Here is a 25401-nt window from a genome sequence, read left to right as displayed (position 1 = left end):
AGGTCTAACCTGCTTATCAGTCTCCCATGGGGAACCTTATCGAACGCCTTACTGAAGTCCATATAGATCACATCAATTTTCAGAGGGGCTGTTTATTTTTGAAGGATTAAAGAAAAAGGTGAATAAAGAAAAAGTTAATCATTTGTATCCAGCCTACTTTGAGCACAAGTTGGTTTATTTCCCTGTTAAGAACTGCTGAGTTATCGTGGTAACAGCCAACTAAATGATTTTCAAAGTCAACTTCATTCCATTCCACAACAATTTGTTGCTTTTATTTGTCAAGATATACAAATCAGAAAATGAAACAACACTTTTGAAAGATCAAAGCAAATCAGACAGTTCAGAATACTATTTCTAGATGAAATTGTGCATGATGTCCCTTGGGTCCAGGACCTTTGCTAATATATTTCGAAAGATAATTGAAATGTCAAGATGTTTCAGAATTTACTTTATTCCTTCCATCAGACTATCACATTCATTTTGCTTCAATATTTATGTTCATGTTGGTTGCTTCTTTCCTAAAAACGCAATGTTGCTTTTACTCCTTTCACCTTTTTTCTCAATTGCTTTGCATTTATACTTCAACCGTTCCTTTTCCATTTCTTCATTCTTGATTTTATTTATAAAAACATATGGCTTGGTACCCCTTCTTGGTTATGAATTTTCTTTCCCATTATCCCTTGGCTTATTTAGTCCGATATTCTATCATAGGAGATTTCAATGCAATTAAAGATCGAGGAAGGGGGCACTATCAGGATCAATGGCAGCCAGGGAAATGTTCAAAAGATAAAAAGCTACAGCTATCAGAAAAGGTAATAAATCAAGTAAGTCTTTAAAAAACGTGAGAAGTAAAGGAGATCAGAGAATATTCAAATCATGAAGTAAGTTTATTTCTTAATGTTGCAGTGAAGACCTGAAGTTACTATTTAAATAAAAGACACATTTCAGCACTCTGAATTAAATTCCAGAGTTTAGTCATGCTGACAGAGAAGGACAGTAAATTGATATCAAGATCCTCTTGGAATATATGTTAAAGCTACTAAGAAATCTAAAATGCAAATAATTCTCGATTATCATTGTCAACTTATTATTTAACTGAGTGGGAGAGATAACACATGGTAACAGGTTGTTCGATCACTTTTATGACTTCAAAAACTGTTAATCACACTGATTAACAAAACTGAGGTACATTTCGAAAACTGGGAACATTTGAAGAAGAGTGAAATGTTCAAATGTAAAATTCCAATCCATCAATGTACACATAAAAAAGACAAATGAAAATAGAAAATAAAAACTGATTTATCGTGATGTTTATCCACACTGAAAGAACAAAGAGCAGTTACATTTTTATAACCTGATAATGGTTGTATTTGATTAATCCGCTCAACAAATGTTGCCAAAACAATTATGTTGCTCTGTTCCTTTAAATTTACAGGTTTATACTGCAAAAATAGTAGCACATCACAATTAATATTAGGTCACTTTACTAACAGATTAACTCAGACTTCATCTGTCACAAAATGGTGGATTAAAACCAACATTGCAGACCCAAGGCAATGCGGTCGACTTCAAACTGATCTCCGAATTGACAAAACAAGCCCCTCAATTCGAGGGCAACGAGAGCTAGGCAACAAACACTAGCCTTACTAGCAACATTCAAGAATTGGTTTTTAACAAGTGCGATCACAATCATACTAAATCCTCATATGGGTGAGGTTAAATTATGAAAGCTATAACAACTTTATATTTGCAGTACTGTCACCGAAAGACTAGCTACCTAAGAAAGTAAGTGTTCCTCTCAGGTGACAAATAATGCAGGCGACTTATGGAACACCTTAGAAATGGGTTATCCTCTGATTTGGCTCAAAATACAGAGGTTGTGTCTGACAAAGACGAATCTCAAATGTTTGTCTACATTGTCTTCAGCTTTGCCCATGACTGGTGTTACAAGTCTCAATCACTCTGTACAGCTTATCCAAAAATTTAATTGCCAAACTGTAGATTGACAGGCTGATATTATAATCAGCACACCCTCCACTCACTGGCAGCTCTTCAGCTCACATATGCAAGGGTACTATAAAAGTTATGGGTAGACTTTGCCAGCGCAGTCAATTTTTATGATGTTAAAAATCACACAACACCAGTTTATAGCCCAACAGGTTTAATTGGAAGCACTAGCTTTCAGCTCCGCTTCATCATCAGGTGGCTGGCACATAACCTATAACCTGGTGTTGTGAGATTTTTAACTTTGTACACCGCAGTCCAACATCAGCATCTCCAAATCAATTTTTATGACAATATTGCAAAAGAAGAATTATCTTTTGTTTAATTCTTGAATTCTAAGTTGAGCTCTAATGAACTGAAATGAAACTTACAAAAGGAGTTTTAGTCTACAATTCTGAATTCTGTGCTCTAACTCAAAACCACAAAGATTCAGGAATGCACTTTATTCCAATGTGGTTACAATATACAACATACCACATTTTGCCAGTTAGTAAATATAAATGCAATGAAGGGATAGCCAGATAAGTACATAAGGGGAAAAAGGAATTCAAGGATAGGTTAGTTTGGTGAAATGTGTTAAGGTAGATGACAATTGCGTGGATCATAAACACTGGCATGGATCTGTTCGTCTGAATTAATTTACAGTACAGGTATAGGTCAATATAATTCTACAATGCTTACATTTTCAGGCAAAGTCGGTATCATTTTCAGATAAGTATAGTATACAATAGATTAAGTTCTTCTTGTTATGCTAATATTCCTAACCCTCAGTTGTGGTACAGTATTTTGTACACCAGCTACTACTATAGCTTCTCTAATTAGAGCCAGACTTTGTGCCATGGATTAAACACGTTTAATGCTTTTCTACATTACAACAATGACTGCACTTTAAAACTACGACATTGACTCGAACATCTCAAAGTGCTTTACAGCCAAAGTCATCCAGCATAGAAAGAGGCCCTTCGACTCACCATGTTTATGCCAACCAACAAACACCAAACTACACATTTTAGGTAGCTATAGAAAGCATTATATAAATGAAAAACTTTATTTTTCTTCTTATAACATCTTTGAGACTACCAGAAATACTTTCATTACTTTTGATGAGTGCTGTGTTCCAGAGGTCAAATGAGATGCTTACCCTATTTTCAATGCCCTTGCAAATAGTTTTTCAAATTACCTTAGCTAGGAAATCTGAAACAAAAACTGCAAGTGCTGGAAATGTTCAACATTTCTGGCAGCACCTGTGAGGAAAGAAACAATTACCGTTTCAAGCCAAATCAGACTCTTCTCCAGAGCTGCTAAATATTTCCACAACAATGTTTTTATTGAATAAGCTCTTAATTATACAGAAAAATTCTAGTATATCAATCTAAATTTGAGCTAAATTATTATTGCATTCAAGATATGAGTATGAGGGTACTGCAAAGTAAAAAATTCAAACTTCATCCAAATTTACTGACATATTGCACACTTTTTGTAGGTTATTATTTCATTACCTTTAAGTATTTTCAATTATTAAATGTTTAATTCAGTAACATTTCCTGAAACAGGAATGCAAATTATGTTTAAGGTTTAAAATTGGATACATACCCATGCTACGGTTGCTAAGGTACTGCCGAATATTAACATTTCCGAGTTGCTTTGGTAGGACTTGGTTTACTTGGAGACACACTGCTGTATCCTCACCCTTCACGTCAATCGCACAATTAATACCAAACAAATTGAAGATCATCACTGACACCTGTCAAAAAAAAAGTGTTCTGTTGTAAAGCTTAGAACATCCCCAGAATCTCTTACTGGCATTCAAAATACTAGTTAAACCTTGTGACGATTGCAGTGAGTGGACATGCAGCTGAATGTGTGTTAACAATGCAATTGCAGTTTATGAAGTCTTACTGAAGCAAAGTGATACTTTCAATGTATGAGAGGCTCATTCTCCTAAACCGTTTCTGTTTAAAAAGTGCACTCCTCAAATGGGCTAAAATACCTCAATAATACAAAAGCAAAAATACAGAAACAAAGTAAATGATTCAAGTCCAAAGTGACTCTCTTTTGGAACTGAATAAGGACTGGAAAATGATATTATTAATGCTGTTTACAAAGGGGGAGAGGAGTGAGTGAAATAGAGAAGGAGGGTGAAAGACAAAGCGAGTACTGATGGCAAGTGTGATTGGTTGAAAACAGATTGTTTATTTCTTCTCAGCAAAACCAAAGACGACAGTGGGTTTGTATGCGTGCGTGCGAATCTAACCCAAACAGGGAGTGTCCATGTTCTGAAGTTGTTGAACCCCCTGTTTTATCTCTGCCATCATTCTAATTACAGTGAAAAATAATGAAAGGCAATTCTCACAAGTCACCAGTTGAGAAAAATTCAATTAAAATAAAGTCCAAACAATTGAATCTATTCAAATCAGTATTTGGAACTTGTTAAATTAGCAACAACTCTGTTTGGTAACTCCAAAACATATTTTAATTAGTCGGGTGACTTGAGCTTCATATCTTGATAATTGGAAAGAACATTAATAAAAACTAAAAATAGAATCAGCCAGTGGAGACTTATAAATGCAGTTGTGGGCAGTGGAATTGCTGCATCAATGACCTGGTTTAGACCACCTGCACAAATTCTTGACTGAAGAAAATGTGGAGGAGGAAACATTGGACAATTTAGCTCAATCAGTGAGAGACAACTACAACAAGACCCACATGCACAGAGATTTTATCAAGGGCTATTCTAATTTTACTCTAATTTTGCATATGGCTTAGAATAAAATATGCATAGTCTTGAAACTTTGGAAAAAAAAACCAGAACAACAATACTTTAAAATGGGGAGGAGAGCAGGTACCAAATGGGAGGTGAATAAAGAAACAGTGAACCTGCACAGCTGATTGACCAAGCAGTCAACTTTCAGGGCTGACTGCCTGTGCTGTGTCTCTAGACACTGGATTTCAGTCTAAGAAAAATAAAAGTGAAATTCACAGCTGACCTTGGAGAAATCTCAGTAACTGTGCTGTTCTCCAGCTCTGAGCAGCTGAAATGTTTTAAAAAGTTTTTTTGACAAATCTACAATAGTGAGCGGGGTGCTTTTTTTAAAAAATGTTTTATTGAGATTGGTCTCTAGATTAAACTTCTTTCAAAAAATATAAAACATACCTATCAATTTATCCTGGAGCAGTGAGTCTCTGCTATTTACTGGGTCTGTAGATTGTTAAGATGCAAAGACGGTGATGTGGGAAATTAGGTAAGATTTCAATGTTACTGACAATTATGTCTGTAGGAAGTATGTTTGGTTGCAAATCCTTTCGCACTACGTGGATATGGTGGAGCGGCAGTTATTGGCAACGAGGACCTTACAAAAGTGGGTGTTACGGACAGCAGTTTCAGGAAGATTGAAATACCGTAGAGATAGCCTCATAGATGGATTACCTCTGGGAAAGGTAGGAGAAGTGGGCAGGTAGTGCAGGAATCTCTTGTGCTATTCCCATCTCAAATAATTATGCTGCCTGGAAAGTGTAGGGAGAAATGGACTCTCAAGGAACTGTAGCACTGACAGCCAAGCTTCTGGTACTGAGGAAGGATTAATAACCGAAACATTGACTGCTCCACCTCCTGATGCTGCCTGGCTTGCTGTATTCTTCCAGTCTCCTGTTTGTCTTTCTGGAACTGAGACTTGCTCTACTCTAACCAGGGCTACGTCAGGTTCCAAGTAATTGGGGACTCTCTCGTCAAAAGGAGATACACACGTTTCTGTGGCCTGCAACGAAATATCAAAATGGTGCATTGCCTCCCACATACCAGGGTTAAGCATGTCTCAGAGAGGGTGCAGAATATTCTAAAAGGGAAGAGTAACCAGCAGGAGGTCACTGTACATATTAAAACCAATTACGTGGGAAGAGAAAAGGACGGGGTTCTGAGGAGACAGAGGAAATTAGGCAGGAAATTAAAAAATAGGGCCTTGAGAGTAGTAATATTGGCATTGCTACTGATGCCACATGATAGTGACAGCAGGGAAGAATACACATTTTTGGATTATTTGAATCTCTTCTGGGGTAGAAGTGACCCTGTTTTGGAAGGGGATTTACATACTGGCAGGGAAATTTGCTCCAACTGCTCGTTAAGATTTGGCAGGGTGCGGTTTGGAAGAATCTGGACAGGAACATCCAGAAAGACAGTGAGAAGGGAGATCAGTCGGAGGCTGGTGCTATTGGGAAAAGGTGCAAGTCAAACCATCAAGACAGGCAGGAGCAGAGTAAAAAACAATATAGGACTGATAAATTAGACTGCATTTATTTCAATGCAAGAGGCCTGACAGGTAAGGCAGTTGAACTCAGGGCCTGGTTGGGAACATGGGACTGGGATATATATAGCTTTTACAGAGACGTGGCTCAGGGTCGGACAGGACTGGCAGCTTAATATTCAAGGGTATAGATTTTATAGGAAGGATAGAAAGGAGGACAAGGGAGGGGGAAATGGCGTTTTTGATTCGGGATAATATTATGGTTGTACTGAGGGAGGATATTATGGGGAGTACGCCAAGTGAAAATATTTGGATGAACTGAGAAAGAAGAAAGAGATGATCACCTTATTGGGATTATACTATAGACCCTACCAGTAATCAACAAGAAATTGAGAAGCAAATTTGCAAGGAGCTTTCAGTTATCTGGAAGAATAATGGGATGGTAATGATAGGAGATTTTAAATTTTCCAAACAGAGGACTACCACAGTGCAAGGACTATTTTATAAATGGTGAGAAAATTCATAAAGCCAAAGTACAAAGGGATCTGGGAGTGCTAGTACAGGATTCTGTAAAGGTTGATTTGTAGGTTGAATCCGTGGTTAAGGAAACAAATGTAATGTTGTCATTTATTTCAAGAAGGTTGCAATGTAAAAGCAGTGAGGTGCTACTAAGACTTCATAAAGCTCTGGTTAGGCCCCAATTAGAATACTATGTCCAGTTTTGGGCCCCACACCTCAGGAAGGATATACTGGCACAGGAGTGTGTCCAACGGAGATTCACATGGATGATCCCTGGAATGGTAGGCCTAACATATAAAGAATGGCTGAGGATCCTGGGATTGTATTCATTAGAGTTCAGAAGGTTGAAGGGGGATCTAATAGAAACTTACAAGATAAAGCATGGCTTAGAAAGGGTAGATGATGGGAAATTGTTTCCATCAGGCAGGTATACTAGGACTCATGGGCACAGCCTTAGAATTCGAGGGGGTCAATTTAGTATGGAAATGAGGAGACATTTCTTCAGCCAGAGAGTGGTGGGCCTGGGGAATTCACTGCCACGGAGCATAGCGGAGGTCAGGATGTTAAATGTCTTCAAGGCAGAGATTGATAAATTCTTAAGCTCACAAGGAATTAAGGAATACAGGGAGAGTACAGTTAAGTGACGTTGAAATGCCCATCAGCCATGATTGAATGGCAGAGTGCTATGAGCTAAATAGCCTTAATTCCACTACTACTATTTATGGTTTTATGGTCTTAAAGGCTTGAATGGAGAGGAATTTGTTAAGTGTGTACAACAGAATTTTCTTATACAGTAGGCAGTTGTACCTACAAGAGGAGCAAAACTTGGGAAATGAAGCAGGGCAAGTGACTGAGGTGTCAGTGAGGTAGCATTTTGGGGTCAGTGATCATAATTCCATTTGTTTTAAAATAGTTATGGAAAAGGATAGGTCTTGTATAAAAGTTACTGATCTAAATTGGAGAAAAGCCAATTTGGATGGCATTCTGCAAGAACTTTCAAAAGTTGATTGGGGGTGGTTATTCACAATAAAGGGACTGCAACAAGGTGGTAAGCCTTCAAAAATGAGCTGAGTGTCCAGAGATAGTATGTTCCTGTTAGGGTGAAGGGATAGGCTGCTAGGTGTAGGGAATCCTGGATGACTTAGGAAATTGAAGCTCCGTTCAAGAAAAAAGTGGAAATGTAAGTCAGATATGGACAGCAGGAATTGAGTGAATCCCTAGAGGAGTATAAAGGCAGTAGGAGCATACTTCAGAGAGAAATCAGGAGGGCGAAAAGGGGACATGGGATAGCTTTGGCAAATAGGGGTAAAGAGAATCCAAAGAGATTTGACAAATATATTAAGGACAAAAGAATAAGTAGGGATAGAATAGGACTTCTCAAAGATCAGCAAGGCAGCCTGTATATGGAATTGCAGGAGATGGATAAGACACTGAACAAGCACTTTGCATCAGTGTTTACTGTAGAGGAGGATATGGAAGCTTAAGAACTTGGGGAAATAAATAGTGATACCTTGAAAAGTGTCCATATTACAGAGGTGGTGATGCTGGACGTCTCAAAATGCATAAAGGTGGATAAATCCCCAGGACCAGATCAGGTGTACCTGAGAACTTTGTGGAAAGCTAGGGAAGAGATTGCTGTGCCCCTGTGAGATATTTGCATCATCAAGTCATGGGTGAGGTGCTGGAAGACGGCAGGTTGGCTAACATGGTGCCATTATTTAAGAAAGGTGGTAAGGAAAAGCCAGGGAACTATAGATAGGTGAGCTGATTATCATTGTTGGGCAACTTGTTGGAGGGAATTCCGAGGGACAGAGTTTACATGTATTTGAAAAGGCAAGGATTGATTGGGGATAGTCAATATGACTTTGTATGAGAGAAATAGTGTCTCATTAACTTGGTTGAGTTTTTTGAAGAAGTGACAAAGGTGATAGATGAAGCAGAGCAGTGGATATCCTCTATATGGATTTCAGCAAGGCATTAGAGAAGGTTCCACATGGTGGACTGGTTAACAAGGTTAGATCACATGGTAGATAAGGAGAACTAGCCATTTGGATACAAAATTGACTTCAAAGTAGGAGACGGAGGGTGGTGGTGGTGGAGGGTTAACTTTCAGACTGGAAGTCTATGATCAGTGGTGTGCCACAAGGATTGGTGCTGGGTTCACTGCTTTTGTCACTTATATAAATACTTTGGATGTGAATATAGAGAAGTGGTTAGCAAGTTTGCAGACGACACCAAAACTGGTGGTGTAGCGGACAACGAAGGAGATTATCAGATGGGCCAAGTAGTGGCAGATAGAGTTTAATTGAGATAACTGTGAGGTGCTGCATTTTAGTATAGCAAGACTCATACACTTAATGGTAAGGTTCTGGGGAGTGTTGTTGAATAAAGAGACCTTGGAGTGCAGGTTCATCGTTCTTTGAAAGTGGAGTTGCAGGTAGACAGGATAGCGAAGACAACATTTGGAAAGCATGCCTCTATTTACATTGATATTAGGAGTTGGGAAGTCATGTTGTGGCTGTACAGACATTGGTGACACTACTTTTGGAATATTGCATTCAATTCTGGTCTCCCTCCTATAGGAAAGATGTGAAACTTGAAGGGGCTCAGAAAAGACTTACAAGGATGTTGCCAGGGTTGCTATAGTAAGAGGCTGAATAGGCTGGGCTATTTTTGTTGGAGTGTCAGAGGCTGAGGGGGTAACCTTATAGAAGTTTATAAGGTCATGAGGGGCATGACTGAATAGGCAAGGTCTTTTCCCCAGGGTAGGGGAGACTAAAACTAGAGCTCATTGGTTTAAGGTTAAAGTGGAAAGAGTTTAAAAAAGATCCAAGGTGCAACTTTTAATGATGGAGGCTAGTACAATTACAACATCTAAAAAGCATTTGGATAGTTATATGAAGAGGCAGGTTTTAAAGGGACATGGGCCAAATGCTGGCAAATGAGACTAGATTAATTTAAGATATCTGGTCAGCATGGACAAATTGGACCAAAGTGTCTGTTTCCATGTTGTGTATCTCTATGACTCTAAATGGATAGATAGGGCAAGCAGAAAAAGACAAACCCTACAAAAAAAATGAAGAGGCGAAACAAGTTATTGAATAGAAACCACACAAAGTAATTCAAAAAGAAATGCAAGATGGCAGGACAGACCAGGTAAAAATACTTCCATCTCTATTCTCCACCAATGGAAGATTTACTTGGATATCCACAAGTTAAAGAACATAGCTTTGCTTCATCTTTCTGCAGATTTTGGCTTGCTCTTAGCTGTACCTGAAATCCCAACATTTAACTTAATAAAATTCTCTACAGAAAAATGCTACAAAATACTTTTGTTTACCAAATCTCCAGGAGACTCTTCCACACTTTGAGATGCAGCGCTGCAGACATCTGGTGACATTCTTCCACAATCCTCAGACCCAAATGCACCATTAGCACTCTCTGCTGGACTCTGATCAATAGAAGCTTCTTTAAGACTAATGACTGAGGCATCATCAATGCAAGCAGCTGCGAAGATAAGCATAGCCTTTGTTTCAGATGATCGGAATAAAATATCTCTAAGGAGATATACACAGGTAAGTTTTAACACCCAAAAAGAAACTGATGGCAATTCTAGATATATATAAACATTAATTCTCCACAAATTTTTTGTATTACAAAGACAGGAAACTGACCCATATAAAAAATCCTATTCATGACATTTTCTAGAATGCCCGCTGTGCTTGTTTTATACAAATAAGCAAACTGCACAAAATAATTTACCTTCATTTTTCAAAACTGCTTGGTTATCTAATGGAAGTAGCTAAAGAAACTAGATGACACTTGGGAGTGATCAGTAAATCAAACATAATGAAATGTGAGAATAAAAGTCTCACATTAGGCAGCAAGTTCAGATTGCTCTTTTGAATGGCACAGATTTGTCTGCAGATTACCTGTAGTATTATCCACAGTTATCCTGTGGCTTTATAATAATAACAGGGTTTTATGACGTATTGTCAGAAACTCTTGACTTATTAGCAATGGGCGACCCAGGTAGCAAAAGATTGCCTGAAGTCTAACAGTAATGGAACAGAGTTTAGATCAGGCAGGATTGAGAGAAATTGTTGTGGGAGTTCTAGCAACAAAAATACTCAAATTCAATGTCACTGAGATTTTGCAACAAGCACGGAAAGTTGTCACAAGATCCAGATAGAATGAGGACAGTTCTATACAGTGACCCCTGATAATACAGTCCAGAAATTTATTGCATTATGGAGGGGATTCAATGTCTTAGAATCTGGTTTTGAAGTATAACATATGATGAGAAGTAGAGTTGCTGGGACTTTGCACTGAGGAGATTCTGAGATGTGTCATTAATGTAGGGAAATAAGATTTTGTGGTGAGAAAGTGAGGACTGCAGATGAGAGCCGAAGAGTGTGGTGCTGGAAAAGCACAGCCGGTCAGGCAGCATCCAAGGAGAAGAAGAATGAGCCTCATTCCTGATTAAGGGCTTATGCCCGAAATGTCGACTCTCCTTCTCCTCAGATGCTGCTTGACTGGCTGTGCTTTTCCAGCACCACAGTTTTTGAATAAGATTTTGTTACCTTGTTGGGAAAGTGTGTCGGGAAGGCTAAAGAGAATGGGACCAAAGTTATCTCTCCATCTCCACTCAAAATGAGTTTCCATCATCACCAGCTCATCTGTGGTCCTTCTGCATATTCAGTGAACCCCCTTGTGAATCAACCAACACCGACCTCTTTCTGAACTGTTCATAATTAAATTTATTTCAAAGCAGAGAAAAAACAAAGTTCTCTGTTCCTGAAAATCAGTTGGATCAAAATCAAATGTTGGATGCTTCCTGAAATTCTCCCTGCCTGTGCAGAAACAGGAGAATTAAACAGTCAACAAGCACAAATTTCCATAAACAAAGATAACCACCTAAAGAATTGGGTTTTCAGGTTGATGAAAATAAGGCAGAAGTGGAATGATTCAGACTGCGATCTCCTTTGTGGTGGATCTGATGCACATTCGCCAATGGTGGCAAAAAGGCAGGATCATGCACAACAGACCAAAGTCAGAGGAACAGATGGAATAGAGATTACTTAGATAGGTTGAAACAAGGCAAAAAAGGGATTTAAACACAAGGTGTGATTTTTTCCGTCCAAGATCATGACAAGTAGGGGCCACCCTAAGCAAACATAGGGTGATGATTGAGGGGTGATGACAGAGGGGGACAAGACATGTGAAAAACAAAGGCAGCAAAGTTCAGATTTTCAATTCAGTCCTAGAAATAGCTGACAGCAAAAGTCAATAATTACATCCTTACAAAGATAAAAATATCCCTCTCACAGCTTGACCTGTTTGCAAACTTTTACATGGTTGACCACATCATCATCCAGCAGAGTTGACCTGCATGCTTCTACTTATCATAGCCAGAAAATTACCTGTAGTGGGTTGTTTTAAGCATCCTACTCATTTACTATAGTGCCTGAAATAATGCCAAAGAGGCTGATATCCTATCACCAAGTCACCCTTTATTTACATGTGGAGAGTTTTTGATGGTGATCTAGCTCCCTCCTAGCCAACTCCTGTTTAGGTCAGCCAGCCAGGCCTCCTTGATTGGACCAGATTAATGCATTTCTTAAAATCCGCTCGGCTGACCTCATTACAATCACTTCAATGCTCCTAAGGATTTTAGACTCTTCCTATTTCTTATTGACGTGCTGCCTTCAACAACGTAATCCAAAATAATGCCAACTTTTATATGTGCACAGTTACTCAATTCAAACTCACCATTACCTCTCAGAACTCTTCCATTGTCATAAAACTGCTTGCCGACCATCTAATGTTAGGTGAGAATTTTTCTTGAATTAAACATTAAAAATACAATCATTGTCTTTGTTCTCCATTACAAGCTCTGTTCACTAGCCACCAAAGCTTCCCTTCTCCCTCGCAACTGTCTGGGGCTGAACCAGACCGTATGCAATCTTGATTGGATGTTTGGACTGAAGATGAATGTCCAAGCAGACATCTGTTTCATTACCAAGGCCAATGTTGCAACTTTTTTCTCTGCACCTTGCCTACTGATTTAACATCATAGGCCCTTTATTTTGTGTGGTAACTTCAAGGGGCTAACTTATACTTGTGCCACGCATTAAGTTCTGGGTTGTTGCTCAGCCACACTGTTTAGAAAAAACGTCAACTGAAACCACTATTCCCACGTCTGTATCATCATCCATGCCTCATTTCACTTGCTACTGAATCCATGCCTGCATTATTTGTGTTCTGAACTATTCCAATGCATTCCTGACTCACCTGCCACATACTACTTTCAGTGAACTGAAGATCATCCAAATCTCCACTGCTTGTCTTTAATTCACACCAAGTCCTGGTCATCTGCCATCCCTGTGCTCATTTGATACATTGGCACCTGGTTAAACAATGCCTTCATTTTCAAGTTCTTACCTTTGTATTCAACTCCTCAACGGTCTCAGCCTTTTCTGAGTTATTCTGTACACCTCAAAATCTAATCTACTGAGCATTATTGAGCTTAATTGCTCCACCCAAGGTGACTAAGCCAAGGTTCAAAGCTCTGGAGTTCCTGCCCCAAAATACTCTGCTTCTCTATCTTTCTTTCTTTCTTGAAGAAAACCTACCCTTTTACTGAGTTTAACATCGTCTGCCCAAATATTTTCATATACATAGAAAATGTTTCTACATATTTTCTACATAGCACATTTAGCCTTACATTGCTCCTGGAAAATGCTTTAAAATGTCTTATGTTAAAGGCACTATACAAATATAACTGGCTGCTGTTGAATCGATACATACGGAGAACATAGAACATTGTTGAGGCCAATAGTGTCAGTCAAATCTATAAGTGATAACTGAAAGCCCTGTGGCACAGTGGTAGTATCCCTAACTCTGAGTAAGGAGGTCTGGGTTTGAGTCCCGCCTCGTCTCGAGGTCTTATAGCATGTCTGAATAGGTTTATTTAAAAAGTCAATAAGTTACAAAGGCATGGATAACGGTTTCATAGAAGATGGGCTCAGACAACGGTGCAGGGAGTGATACTCAGAGTTGGCAGTTTCTGTACTGGCTGGAATACTGGGCTGGAGGATGATCATAAGATTGAATAAGATGGGGATTTATGAAAACAGATGAGTCAGAATATCAACAAGATTTAGAGGGGAGGGGAGGAAAAGGAGGGAGGTCTCAAGTCTTATGTGCTCAAAAGGTGCATCAAAATACACCTGAACAGCTTGATTAAAAGTATACATCTTTCCTCAGGTGCAGTGCCAAGAAAAATGAACAGAATGTCAGCTCACTCTAGCAAAAATAAACAAAAACCTTTTATAGGTACATAAAAAGGAAACCATTGCATAAAATGAATGTGGGTCCATTAAAGTCAGAGTCAGGAAATTTATAATGGGGAACAGGGAAATGACAGAGAAGGTAAATGATTACACTTGTCTGTCTTCATCGCAGAGGATACGACAAATCTCCCAGATGTAGAGATCCAAGCAAGCAGGGAGAGTGAGGAGATGAAGGAAATTAGCATTCATAAGACAACTGTACCAGACAAATGATAGGGCTGATAAATCTCTAGGACCTCATGGTCCTCATCCTAGATTATTGAAGGAGGTAGTTATAGAGGTAGTCAATGCATTAATGATCAGCTTCCAAAATTTGAGAGTTTCTGGAACACTTCCTGTGGATTTGAAGGCAGCGCATGTCGTCTGGTATTTTAGACAGGAAGTGGAAATTAATCTAGGGAACTGTCAGTCTTCGATCATTCATAAGAAAAATCTAGAATCTATTACAAAGGATGGGATAAATGGACACCTACTTGCTAACAGTCTGATGGGGCATAGTCAACACAGATTTGTGAATGGGAAATTGTGTTTATCAAACTTGTTAAGAGGTTTTTTTTGAAGACATTACCAAAAAAATTGGTAAAGGAGAGCTAATGATGACACCTAGATTTTCAGAGAGATTTTGATGAAGTCCCCCAAAGGACGCTGATTAAAAACAGTAAAACATATGGAATAGGAAGTAATGGATTAATGAATAGCTAACAGACAATAAACAAAGAGTAGGAATAAATAGGTCATTCACAAATTGGCAGGCTGTGCTTTTTTTTTGAGTCCTGAAAGGTCAGTATTTGGGTCACAGCTGTTCAAAATGTACATTGATGATATGAAGGCGGGGACCAAATATAATATTAGCTTTGTATAATTTGCAAAATAAGTTAAGAAAGAATCTTGTTATGAGGATGATGTAAAGCTGCTTCAGGAGAATTTGTCAGGCTTAATGAAGGGCATTTGGAACAGAATGTAGAAAAATGGGGATGGTTGTCTGGACTGAATGGCCTGCTTCCACACTGTATGGATTCTGTAATTCTGTGATCAACTTAAATTGGTGGCATAAAGTTGTCTTAATCTGTCTGATAAAACCTCTCTCGTGTTAGCTCACATTAAATACAATTCATGGTTTACCTGTGTTAATTAACCAATATATTGGCTCACAGCCAAGCAATGCCTTGATTTCAAAATATACTTCCTTGTTTTTAAATTGATCCATAATCTTGTACCTCTCTACCACTTTACTGCTCTGTCCCACAAGCATCTGATATATCTATGCTCTCCCTAAACTCTGGTTTCTTGAGCACACCTGATTCTAATCGTTCCACTATTGGTTGCCTTGATCTAAAACCCTGGAATACCCTGAATATCTCATTATACTCTTCAAAACCCACCCCTGAACTAGCTTACAGTGTTCTGACCAATATGTCATGTGACTAGGTTTAATATTTGGTTTTATGATGCGCCCTTGAGGCACATTGGGCAACTTTGTTATTTAGAGGCACTATATACTGTTGTTCTGTGTTGATCCCTTGTAACATCCTGCTCCTGCACTGCCTACTGCCCTTCCTAACTTAATGTCAATTATAAACGTGGATAGACAACTCATTCAAACAAGTCACTAGTACATGTTGTGAAAAGAGGAGGCTTCAGTAAGAGATAATCAAGGAATATAATTTGTCAGATTTCAAAGAATCTAACCCATATCCCCAGTCTCTTACCTCCAAAACAATTTCAAGAAAATCAAAACTTTACTTCTAATTCAGTATATTATCATCCGATATAAAGGTATACAGGTCACTAATTTTGTAAATAATCCAACAATTGCACTTCAGCTTTCCATTTAAGAAAGCTAAAACAACTACTTCAACAGGATTTAGATGACGGGGACATTAATTTATGAAATATTGCACTAATGTCCCAATTAGGAAGCAATGACAGCCAACTGGGCATAATTTACCCAGTTTGCATAAAACAAATACCAAGAGAGAATTTGCTAATAAGCTAAATGCAAATGGGTCATATCAAAGACTAAAATAGCAATATGACTTGAAACAGGCAGATTAAAGCCTCATTTTTATATTTCGTGGTGATACGGAGATTACACAAGACAGCACTAGGGCACATAGCAGAACAACATTGTATGAATGATTCCCTTTCGTGCTAATAACACTAATAATCGATATTGTGGAAATTAAATGTTGCTTCAATCATCTGGAAGATTCTGATCTGACTGTCCATCTTTGAACAAAGAGGTCATCAACCAGATTAGAATGCCCAATGTAGCCCCTTCTTCTGTCTAAGCAGATGCCTCTTGCAATTCAATGGGTCCTGCCAATGCTTCTTACCAGAAAGCTAGAGAAACAACAAGGGAGCAGTAAGGGAAATGTAACATTTGTTAAATAAGCTCATGCCTTGTCAACTATTCATAGGATCAAGTGAAGTAGAGGGAATGCATGCAGGAAAAACAGACAACATCCAATGAACAGCCTCTGTCTTCAAGCAAAAACATGGAAGCTGATGGCTATTCAGTTAAGGTAAATAGGTCTTCCTGCAGATGCCTTCAAATCCAGAAAATTTGCTAATCTTCCACTTGAACAGTGAAATAATCTGCCCCTTGTGAACCAACACTACATGTTGCATCTAAAACGTAATTTCCTGACTCATACACCAGTGTACTAGAAGGGCTGAATCCTGAAAAAGGGAGTGGGAACAAGTTACCTATCCGTAATTTTTGATGTGCCAGACTGTAGCGCTGTTAAAAAATACTATCTGCCAGATACCAACATATGGTAATATATTAAGTAGCTTCACTACCCTTCATTACCAAATTAATGTCATACAGGGAAACAGCTCTGTTGTTTATTCCTCCAGACCATTAATTCCCTGCTATGCCAGCAAATTTCAGGTATATGGCTCCAATGAACTAGTAAATTAACTAATCTATATAAAACATGAATGGAAATGTGCATGCTGAGATATTCTATCCAACAACAAATGGGCACTTCTTGAAATTGCTGGGCTTGGAGTACTTCTTGAAACTTCATTCATTCAACCCAAGAAACCTTTAATGATATTCCAATGCTGCAATCTGGAAGTATGTATTTCTGAAAATAACACAATTAACACTAGTAAGGTCACCTTGAATAGTTCTGCTTTCAATACCAGTTTACAATCAAGTGTTATTGAATGAAATCCTTCACACTGAGTCTTGAAATGCATGGAAAATAAAGGGAGTATTCAAGATGAAGGCTTTATTCCAAACCATCAAGTTTCTATTTTAGTTATATATAATGTTGTGAGATATAAAGTTCAGATCAAGTTATGATGAAAGGTGTACAATTTTAAAATATTAACATTATTATCAGAGTTTGGATTTTGAACCAGCAGCATTTGTTGGTTACTTTTGTGAAGGTTTTTAAAAAAGTAACTAGATGAGTCAATCTTTCTAGAACCATGACCCATGGCATTATGCATCAGAGAGCAGGAATGCAAGAAGTATGAATGAAGGATGTTATTTTATGCTCAGTTTACGATAGAGTGTAAACATTAAGGACATTGGCTTGCTTTTGGTTTCGGGTAATCACAAATTTATTTTGCTTAGGATACCCAGAGAATGGCGATCTTATGTTTCCCTGAATTTCACCCAGACTCAACTGTCATCAAGGCAAAGAGACCCGACTAATTTTAAGAGGTGGGAACACTTTCCCAAGACTCTCAACCCATACAGCAAACACAATGTGGGACAATTGTTATATGCATTTTTATTTTAAATTTCATTTAAATGACAAAAGAATAAAAAGTAAAATCAAATATTCTTGTAGCAGATTGATTATGGATATGGATTTATACAGTAGCTAGAAATAGTGAAATGATTACTGCTGTTCATTCTCAGGATAGAGTTCCATAATAGAGTTCAATGTTTAGCAACAATTAAGCTAACTGCTTAGCTTATTTTGAAAAGCAGGGTGAGAATTGCAGGATGACATTTGTGCCTGACAGCAATTTTCTGAGACCACATTGTGAAATACAATAGCCAATACAGCCTTGAGAAAAGGAGATGAGACAAAGTATTCAGTATGACGAGCTGTGTCTTGAATGGTGAGCAGATTGGCCGTTTCGATGTTTGAAGACTCTCATTGCAGAGGTCACGTTTATCATAAGACTTGTCATGATAAAATGAACCAAACAGGACAGCTTGCATGACTAGAGGCACATATGACTGAGCTATTATTCAACTCGATGTATGTTTACTGTTTAGGTGCACTGCATGTGTCAAAGACTGCTAACACAGCAAAAGGAATAAATTATAAACCATTCTTGGGATGATGTATGTGAATTGTGTAACTACCATTTTATTGAGAGGTCACCTAGCAAATTATTGATCAGAAGAAATTCAGAGAGAGAGAGCACTTCTCTATTGTGACAATATAGGAAAAAGGTATTGAGGCACTGCAGTCACAGCCGGTCTGAATTAGTTACAAAAGTTCATTAACAGGTGTAGTATGGAATTGTTGTCTGATGTTTAATTGTTCTTCAAGAGGATTCTGTAGTTAGTTGAATTGAGGCAACATTCACTTACATCTATTACTTAGTACATTCCCTTGCTTTTATTGCAAATAAATTATTTGCGTATACCATCATCTTACTGTGTGTTTGAGACCAACTTCTGAAGCATTTGAGAATTACAATTAAAGGCAAACGCGAAAGATTCAACACTTAGTTCAGAACAAATGTTTTGCATTGTGCTATTTCAGATTTAAATAGGAGGCTGTATCGGAGCGCTGCAAGATACGGTGGTGCACCTTGGCAATGATTAGCATCACTTTAGGGAACATTCAAGACAGATCTGAAAATGAGATTAACATTCCAAGTATGCTCATGGAATGAAGGTGATAATCCTCTCTGATATTCAGAGGAATTAGTGTTACCATAAAGTCATACAGCACAGACACAGACTCTTCAGTCCAAGGCGACCATAATCCCAAACAATACTAGTCCCATCTGCCTGCACTTGGCCCTCATCCCTGCAAACCTTTCTCATTCATAAACTTATCCAAATGCCTTTTTAAACATTGTAACCCATATCCACCAATCCCACTGCAAGTTCATTCCTCACATGAACCACTCTGTAAAACATTGCCTCTCATGACTTTAGATCTTTCTCCTCTCAACTTAAAAATGTGTCCCTCACCTTGAAATCCCCTCACAAAACTGTAAATTCCTACAAACATAGATTGAAGAGGAATACAATGAAAGCCTGAAACTTTGTACAAAACCCAATGTGTAGACTGCTCCATCTACTGCAGCATGAAAGCCAATCAATGATATCAACTGTCTCAGGCAAAGTAAACTATGGGACAATACAGCGATTTAATTGAAAATTCTTGCCTTATTTAATTCGCAGAATTGCCTTTTAAATTCGATATACCTTGCTGGAGGTGTAATAATGAGGTCTAATATTGAGCATCCACTGCCTCTTGCTTCTATCTCTAGCTTTTCTTTTCATGTATATTTCTTCTGAAAAGGGAAGTTAATATATTTTCTTGACCTTCATTGTCCAGTACAGACAATGTGTGCTTAACAAGCTTCAAACCAAACAGGCTGCCTAGCCTAAATAACTATGTTAATCCAATACAATGTACTCCTGCAGTGAAGCTTGAATGCTTTTTCACAAATTTTCAAACAATTAGTATGGCCAGGAAACAACCCCATGGTGTATATTCACAAGGTTAACAGAATGCTGGAATAAGAGATTACTTGTAACCAACTTAATGCAACATCAAGACAATATTTTCATTTCTGTGTCTGTTAAGTTGGCCTACACGACTTTAGTACATGGAATACAAATGAACTGCGAAAGGCCTTCGGTTGTCAATATGCTAATCTATGCTTTGTGTTAACAATGTCAGAAGGCTAAATAAATATTTAGCAATAAAAATGCTAACTCATTACTGCAAGTGAAATGTAGGTTGTATTTATGAATTTAACTGTGTTTATCACTTTAAAGGTTTTATACATCATCATTATTATAGTTGATTAGTTTCAAATTATTTCTTACAGCCTTCAATTTTGATGCTATGTTGAAATAAGGAAAATATTTCATGTAATGTAAAGTAACAAATAGTGGGATTTGCAACAGTTAAAATAAACTGTTATAGTTTCCCCAATAACAAGATAACATGGGCAAAAATATGAAACTCGAGCACATCACAATGGGTTTGCATCAGGATTATTAAAACAGAATAAGGTTTGACAGGGTCCACAGAGTTGTATAACAGGAAGCATCAAAACATACTCATACCTTTCACGTTACGGCTAAAATTCAGTACATCTTCCTCAACTGTTTATGCTAGCATTAAAATATTCAGCAGCGTATTCCCACTGAAACTGGCAATGTACAACATTTTATTTGTGGTAGATCAGAAACAACTTCTGTTGTAGCATTAACAAAATAATCTGATGTGCAAGGATTCTTCGGCAAGAAATAGTACCTGTCAACTTAATCTAGAAATTCCAATGTACAAGAGAAGTTGCTGAGGCAACAAATGTATAAAAATACATTTAACTAAATAACGCAGCATTTAAATTTTCAAGGTATGCATACATTGTGCTCCATTTCATGCATTAATCTCAAAAGTTTTATGGTAGTAAAATAAGTTTTGAATATCAAGATTATGATCTAATTGCTGGCTCTATTTTATGTATTGTGAAGCATTAGTCTACAATTACAAATTAAACATAACAGAAGGATGTGAATAAAAAATACAACTTACCCCTTTCCAACAAAAGGAAGCTTTCATTTGCATCACTTTCTAAGAACTGTTCCTCCAGTAGACTGCTGTCAATTGATAGAGTGTCCAATGAAATCTGAGATGGGCTTCTCCTCACATTTTTATGGACTATAGGATAGTTAGTAAAAGAGGGTTGTGCACGATCCTTCAGTTTTCCACTGATTTGTGTGTGAAAATTCAAAATAGAAAATTTACATGCTGGTTTACAAAGGTCACTTAAAAGTGTTCACATAGCATTCTTGTCAAAACAAAAAATTTGTCACAGATTATTGAAATAACAGCTGCAACAGAAATAAAAACATTTAGAAGTGTTTGTTATCTTATCTCCTTCTTTCGAGGCTTCCATGTCAAATTCTGTTTCCCAAGTCAAAAGGCCAAGCAAGAAAACCCACATCAGAACTCTTGAACTCTCAGCTGGCTTTGAAGCAATTACTAAGACCTGTGCAAAAGCAGATGGATTGGAAGATGGCAAATATTTGATCTCCACTTTGCACCTCCCAATCACCAAGGTTAAGCCTTTTCATATTCAAAGCAAACGGTTCAGATGAGGACAGGGTGCGGATTTCAGATTAATGTTCGTTTCTCTACCTTGAAGAACGCCTTCTTCACCAAGTTACATATAACTTCAATACCTGCCAGACCAAAACTATATGCATGATAATCTGCTCAAATCAAAGATCCATGTGAACATCTGGGTATACCATACAGCAGGAAACAGCTGTTAGCTACACTACAATACTTGTAAAGGAATAGTATTTCTAAGTATGCTCGGCTACCAAATATATAACACAACCTGTGCATCACAAACTAACAGCATGAGAAAATAATTATCTTCAATCTTAATAGGTGATGGCAGTGACAAGTACGCGTCCCAAAAATGTCCCAACCTAATCTTTAGCGTTTTATTTACTCACAAACAAATATGACTTATTTCTGGAGGATTTTTTCAGTTAATATACTTTCCACTTGAATTATCTTCAGTAAAGATGGTGCATCACCATGTAAAAAATTGACAAAATATTACTCTTGTAAGAAAATTTGACTACAATATCACAATATATGTGGGTTCACTGACCAAAACAGTAAGCATTGCCAAAGTTGATCCAGGCTACTCTTGTGATCTCCCAGTACGAGGATTCAAGAGCATATTTGGGGAACAAGTCCACAGGTCACACTTTACACCATGAAATGGTATGCATTACAGCATAGTTTACCAATGAAGAGAAAAATAAATGATTTTAAAACAAGAATGAAAAAGGTGAAATTAGCCATTCAAATCAACAAAAATAAACTACTCATTGAAATCCAAAGTGACAAGTGTACACAAATAAAAATGAACCACAAGTAAATTACATGCTGTTCTACGCCTTCAACAATCATAACCTAGTGTTCATCTAAAATAAAAATATAGGTCTAGAAAGTTCTGATCTCAGTGATATCAAGATACAATCACCAAGGCATGTAAGCAAGAACTTGAGAAATCACCCATCAGAAATACTGACGGCTTTTTCTCAAATACCAAGTATGTCTGAAGGATATGGGTTTGCTCTCCTTCAGACTTTTAAATACAGATGTTGGAGGGCCAAAATTACTGCTCATATCTGGAACTGCTTGTAAATCCCACAGAACAGCAAGCTGCTACTCTGTAATTCTTCATTTACCCTCTGAGGCAGAAGAACAAATAGCACCCTGCTTGCTTATAGCAATGTTACTGCCCTGAGGATTTGAGTGGGATAGAACAGAGAATTGACAAGCACATGAAAGCCAAACCCTCCTTCACTTGCAGTGGTAAAGTCACAGGCTTAAACCACCAGCAACTTAATAGTCGGTTTAGAAAACAACATTTCTTTCATTTTCAGTAACTACTGTTTCACCTAATATTCCAGAAGCCTATATTCTCACTCCCATTACTATTATTAAAACAAATATTGTAACTTTTTTTATGTCGAAGTCTATCTCCAAAAAAAGATACTGAAGAAATATCAACAAGTGTAAGATGCATACAATAAATGGTAGGACCATGGTCAGTGCTGCAGAACAGAGGGACTTAGGGGTTCAGATGCATAATTCTTCAAAGCTTGTGTACATGTAGATAGGGTGATTAAAAAAGGTGTTTGGCACGCCAGCCATCATTACTCACTACTTTGAGTACAGAAGTTGGGAAGTCATGTCGAGGTTGTACAGGATATTGGTGAATGTGAGTGTATCTAATTCTGATCACCAAGCTTTGGAAGGATATCATTAAGCTGGAAAGGGTTCAGAGGAGATTTATCAGGATGTTTCCAAATATGGAAGGTCTGAGTTATAAGGCAAAGAGTCATAGAGGCATTGAGATGTACAGTATGGAAACAGACCCTTCGGTCCAACTCGTCCTTGCCGACCAGACATCCCACCCCAATCCCAACCTGCCAGCAACTAGCCCATATCCCTCCAAACCCGTCCTATTCATATACTCATCCAAATGCCTCTTAAATGTTGCAATTGTACCAGCCTCCACCACTTCCACTGGCAGCTCATTCCATTCATGTACCAGCCTCTGCGTGAAGAAGTTGCCCTGTAGGTCTCTTTTGTATCTTTCCCCTCTCACCCTATACCTTTGCCCTCTAGTTATGGACATCATCGACCCCAAGGAAAAGACTTTGCCTATTTACTCTATCCATGCCCCTCATAATTTTGTAAACCTTTATAAGGTCACCCCTCAGCCTCCGACGCTCCAGGGACAACAGCCCCAGCCTGTTCAGCCTCTCCCTATAGCTCAAGGCTGGAAGCTTTTTTCGCTGGAGCATACAAGGTTGAGGTGTGACCTTACAGAAGTTTAAAAGGTCATCATGGTTATAGATTGGGTTAATGGTAATTGTATTTTCCCCTGGGATGGGGTATTTCAAGACTAGGGGGCACATTTTTAAGGTTCAGAGGAGAGAGATTTTAAGAAGACATGAGGAGGCAAATCTTTTAGCAGGTGGTTTGCATGTGGAATGAACTTCCTGAGGAAATGGTGATGTGGGTACAATTACAACATTTAAAAGAAACTTGGATAGGTACATGAATAGGAAAGGTTTGGAGGGATTTGAGCCGGGGTAGGCAGGTGGAACTAGTTTAGTTCAAGATTACATTTGGACCGAAGGGTCTGTTTCTGTGCCATCTTGCTCTCTTACAGGAGGTGTACCTAGATATATGAATAATAGATCATCAACAGGTGTACCGTACACATAATCTGAAAATACACCAATGGCCCTGGGTAGTTCAAAACAATCCTTTCAAATTAATCTTCTACTTAAAATTACTAACAAAATCTACTGTTAGCTTTCATTTTACCCATCAGCTTTGCTACACCTTCCTTTCGAGGTACTCTCTTAATTTCCTACTTTCTTTTATAATTCACAATAATTTAATTGTTAAATTGTCATCCATTTATTGTGAACATCTTAAGCAGGACAAAGAGAGGAACCAGCAGAGGCAATGTATTTGAATTTCAAAAATGCATTAATTAAGGTGCCATATAAAAGATAAAAGCTCATAATGTTAACTGTGACATACATGTATAGAGAATTGGATGACAAACAGGAACAGATTGTCAATTTGGTAAACTGTAAATAGCGCAGCCAAAGCTATCAGTGCTGGGGATTCAACTTTTTATAATCTACATTAATGACCTAAAAGGCTGTGTTGTAAACACGGCTGACAAGTGAAGGAACTAAGTCCTGATGAATAAACAATGTCTGCACAGAGACTTAGTTAGGTTAAATCAGTGGGCAAAAAATTGGCTGATGGAAAAACATCAAACAGTCCACTTTGCTAATAAGTATAGAAAAGCAGATTACTTAAATGAAAAGACTCTACAGAATACAGTGATTCACAGGGACTTGGACGCAATTGTACATCAATCACCAAAAAGTTATTTAAAAGGGATACAGAACATTGGCCTTCATTGCAAGGGAGATGAAGTATAAAATCAGATAATTTTGCTACCAGCTTTAGAGAGCATTGATGAGATTGCTGAAAGGAGCAGTGTGTACACTTTTAATCTCCTTATTCAGGATGGATAGGTATGCATGGGAAGCCATTCAGAGAATGTTCACTGGGCTGATTTCTGGAATGAAGGGATTGTATTATGAGAAGAAGTTGAGTCTATTATCATTAGAGTTTATAAGAGTGAAGAGGTGTTATATGGAAAATTCATATCCAGTGAAAGCTGGATCAGTTACTTCGTTTATGAATGAATTAGCCATGGTTGCAAGAAATTGGAATGTAAGATGTAATCAAATAAAAATTTTAGTCTCTGTCTTGCCTCACTCTTATTTCTTATGATCTCATACATTTCAATTTCTTGTGAATTTATTTATTCACGTCCAGTTTCCTAGTACAAGTTTCTTAGCTTATACAATTGATTTGCATTTATGCTTTAATATTTGAAGATTTCCCATTGTTGATCCATCATCTTTGCTAACTTTTTTGCAACACTCATCCTGCCTATTTCTGACTGACACATTGTTACCAGGTGTA

At 37.9% G+C, this 25401-nt stretch overlaps 1 protein-coding gene across 3 annotated transcripts in view; it reads right to left on the bottom strand.

The window, feature by feature from the left end:
- bltp3b (bridge-like lipid transfer protein family member 3B) overlaps positions 1-25401 on the bottom strand; it is a 143547-nt gene that overhangs the window by 24626 nt on the left and 93520 nt on the right. For all 3 annotated transcript variants that reach the window (XM_060842909.1, XM_060842906.1, XM_060842907.1), the window contains 3 exons: positions 20881-21056; positions 10102-10268; positions 3598-3748 (listed from right to left, as the gene is read on the bottom strand). In XM_060842909.1, the coding sequence (XP_060698892.1) occupies positions 3598-3748; positions 10102-10268; positions 20881-21056 (494 nt within the window). The remainder of the gene's footprint in view (positions 1-3597; positions 3749-10101; positions 10269-20880; positions 21057-25401) is intronic.

The sequence above is a fragment of the Hemiscyllium ocellatum genome, chromosome 23 (assembly GCF_020745735.1).
Source record: "Hemiscyllium ocellatum isolate sHemOce1 chromosome 23, sHemOce1.pat.X.cur, whole genome shotgun sequence".
NCBI classification, from domain to species: Eukaryota; Metazoa; Chordata; class Chondrichthyes; order Orectolobiformes; family Hemiscylliidae; genus Hemiscyllium; species Hemiscyllium ocellatum.
Note: the sequence above shows the minus strand (reverse complement) of the source record. Positions and strands in the feature narration are given on the sequence as shown.